The sequence below is a fragment of the Camelina sativa genome, chromosome 11 (assembly GCF_000633955.1).
Source record: "Camelina sativa cultivar DH55 chromosome 11, Cs, whole genome shotgun sequence".
Classification (NCBI taxonomy): Eukaryota; Viridiplantae; Streptophyta; class Magnoliopsida; order Brassicales; family Brassicaceae; genus Camelina; species Camelina sativa.
The window spans coordinates 35,800,229-35,803,240 of record NC_025695.1 but is presented as its reverse complement, the minus strand read 5'-3'; the positions used below and the strand labels follow the sequence as shown (position 1 = coordinate 35,803,240).

The 3,012-nt window shown below is 36.5% G+C and overlaps 1 protein-coding gene across 1 annotated transcript; it reads left to right on the top strand.

Annotated features, from left to right (window-relative positions):
- LOC104725245 (dirigent protein 2-like) lies at positions 523 to 1,301 on the top strand. The gene has a single exon (XM_010443870.2). It carries the CDS (start codon positions 532 to 534, stop codon positions 1,090 to 1,092), a length of 561 nt encoding a protein of 186 aa, XP_010442172.1. The 5' UTR covers positions 523 to 531; the 3' UTR covers positions 1,093 to 1,301.

The window sequence follows — 3,012 nt, the reverse complement described above, 5'->3', positions numbered from 1 at the left end:
AACTAGGGATTGAAAGATGAACGAATCCAAAGAAGAGATTGGGGAACGAATAAGGAATTTTCCTGAGATCTAAGGGCTTATTAGATTCAACTTCAAGAAGTCCAAAACAGAGAAGATAATCGCATAGCAGAGACACAGTCCAAGGCTCTGGCTTCGATTCCACGACCACCACAAAGTTTATCACTCAACTCGTCAATAATTAAATAACACGCTTAGGAAGAGAAAACAAAATAATAATTGCAAGGTCAGGGCTGGACTGAGTTTAGGCTCGTTAGTGTTAGTTTTGTAGGGTTCAAATTCAACATTGGTTTTTGGAGGGCCGAGCTTGTACACGGCTGGGCCGGGCTGGGTTTATAAACCCTTTTTAACATCCCTAGTTGTCACCAATCTGGAAAACGACATATATACAAATGTTATATAAACCCATAGTTGCGTACTGATCTTGTTTTGTGTATAAATAAATCACATTTCCATATACAACAGCCTGAAGTATCATATTTTTTTTAACCTTTGTAGATAGAAATAACGAACATGGCTAAACGGTTTCTACTTCTTCTTTCTCCCTTCTTAACTACTCTTCTACTTGCCGTAACCGTTACAGAATCCGAAGCGTACGCGACAACGACGACGCCATATCAAGGCTATAAGCCGGAGAAATTCACCCACCTCCACTTTTATTTCCATGACGTCATCTCCGGTGACAAACCTACCGCCATCAGAGTGGCTGAAGCTCCCGGAACAAACTCCTCTGCCATCAAATTTGGAGTGATTATGATCGCTGATGATCCCTTGACTGATGGACCCGACCCGAGCTCGAAGGAAGTGGGGAGAGCTCAGGGGATGTACGCATCGACGGACTTGAAAGACTTAATCTTCACGATGGTATTTAACTTGGCTTTCACGGAAGGACAGTTCAACGGAAGCACCCTCGCGATGTATGGACGGAATGCGATAATGACGAAGTTGAGAGAGATGCCGATCATCGGTGGAACCGGCGCTTTCAGGTTTGCTAGAGGCTATGCACAGGCCCAGACTTATAAGCTTGTTGGTCAAGATGCCGTGGTCGAGTATAATGTCTTCATCTGGCATTAATTAGTTATTTGGGATCGGATTTTTGCTGTTTACTGTATTTCGAAAATAAATTGTTTCACTTTGGTTTTCTTATATATATCGTTTTGGGTCTTTTTGATTTGTTGTGTTGTTCCAAGTTTAAAAGGTGTAGTTGTTTGAATATGTCGAGAATTGAGATGTGTGTTTGAGTGTCTGGTAATAATTGGAAATTCCTGTTCTTACTATGGGTGCGTACGGGACATATAAGATGTAGATATTGGTGAAATGAGTAAACGATTGGAAATTTTCTGAGTGAGTAAACGATTAGAAATGTGATATATAATATAAGTGGTTACAATGTTTTTGTTAGATATCTATTTAAAATTTTGAGTCTAAATAAATGTCTATCACTAATATTATATGAATATACAGATGTCAAAAACTTAGGTACATTGGATCAAAATATAATTTGTTTTTAATACCCGTAACTTAAAAAATAGTCATTTTTTGAAACCACTTTTCAAAAATATTTCTCTTTAAAACTTTATCAAAAATACATGTGCCAATAAAACTTATACCGCTAATTTAACCAGAAAAATAAGATCAACCCTCATAGACTCATACACAAAATACCTTTATATGGGTGTAAAACCTTAAATTCCTAATAAATACCTTAAAAATTTATGTAAATTTTGTTTTATGCAATTTTGATTTTCTATTTGGTTCACTTTTTTTTTCTGTCAAAGAAAACAAAGAGGAAAAGTTCCAATCCAATTTGAAATTGGAAAAAGCCCATTCCACATTAACCCGGGTAAGTCTAGCTAGGGTTACATGCGTGTATATATATAGATATGATATCATGGATTCAGATACTTAGAGAAATATAAATAGACGAGAACAGAGAGTTCTAAAAGAGAAAACTCATACCAGAGACGTAATATTGTGAGGTCTATATGTTTCTTGTGTGACAAGTAAACACTTAATCTCCTTAGAGATAGGGACAGTGTGACGAATTCCTACTTGTGTGCGTTGTGGATACCGGTATAAGTACAAAAATTAGAGGGCGAACATAACCTCGAATCGTTTTTGAATCGTTTCGCTGCAAAAATATTCAGGTATACATTCGAAATCTTATCATCTAAAGTTAATTCAGTTACACAACAGTTGCATTCGTAATTTTTGTATCTATATATCGTTATATACCGGTACGGATTTTAACACGAACATTCTTTAACTTATAGAGGTAATAATAATCGCACTTAGGGTATGCTAGTGGAATAATGTCAAACTATATAAGAAGATGAACAATAGAGAGATAGAATAATGATGCCACCAACGTTTTCAGTTGTGTGTTTGACAAGGCCATGTTATAAGAATTGTTTTCAATATTTGATTGGATACAATTTTGTCTAATTTGTATTTTGATCTTCGTGGCGATTAATTTGTGTTAAGAGCTACGACAGGTCATAGATTTGTACCGTTAGCGGAAGAGTAAAAGGGTACAATCTGTCGACATTCTTATTTTAGGTTTTAGAGAATATATAGATGTTTGTTTAAGGAAGAAGAAACCCCAAATAAGCCTTTTCACCTATTTTGGGATTTTACCTGACTCGTTTCTCTTCTAGTTACAGATTTTACCTGACTCTTGTTTTTCTTAAATCAAATTTTCTTCTCAATCTAAACCTTTTGTCTCTCTCCCTCTCAAGGAAGGGGTTCCAAGATTGTTGCATCTTCCGGTAGGAATGTATTGAAGAAAGAGAGGGACATTATAAAATGGCTAGTAGCGGAAAGGGGGAGAAGATATTGGTTTCGGTAAGGGTAAGGCCGCAGAACGAGAAGGAGAAGGCGAGGAATGATATATGCGATTGGGAATGTGTAAACAACACAACAATAATATGCAACAATAATTTGCCTGAGAGATCTCTCTTCCCCTCCACATATACATTTGGTAGGATGTTCAGA

Excerpts from the sequence above, each read along its gene's own strand:
- LOC104725245 (XM_010443870.2), top strand. The coding sequence starts at position 532 with ATGGCTAAACGGTTTCTACTTCTTCTTTCTCCCTTCTTAACTACTCTT.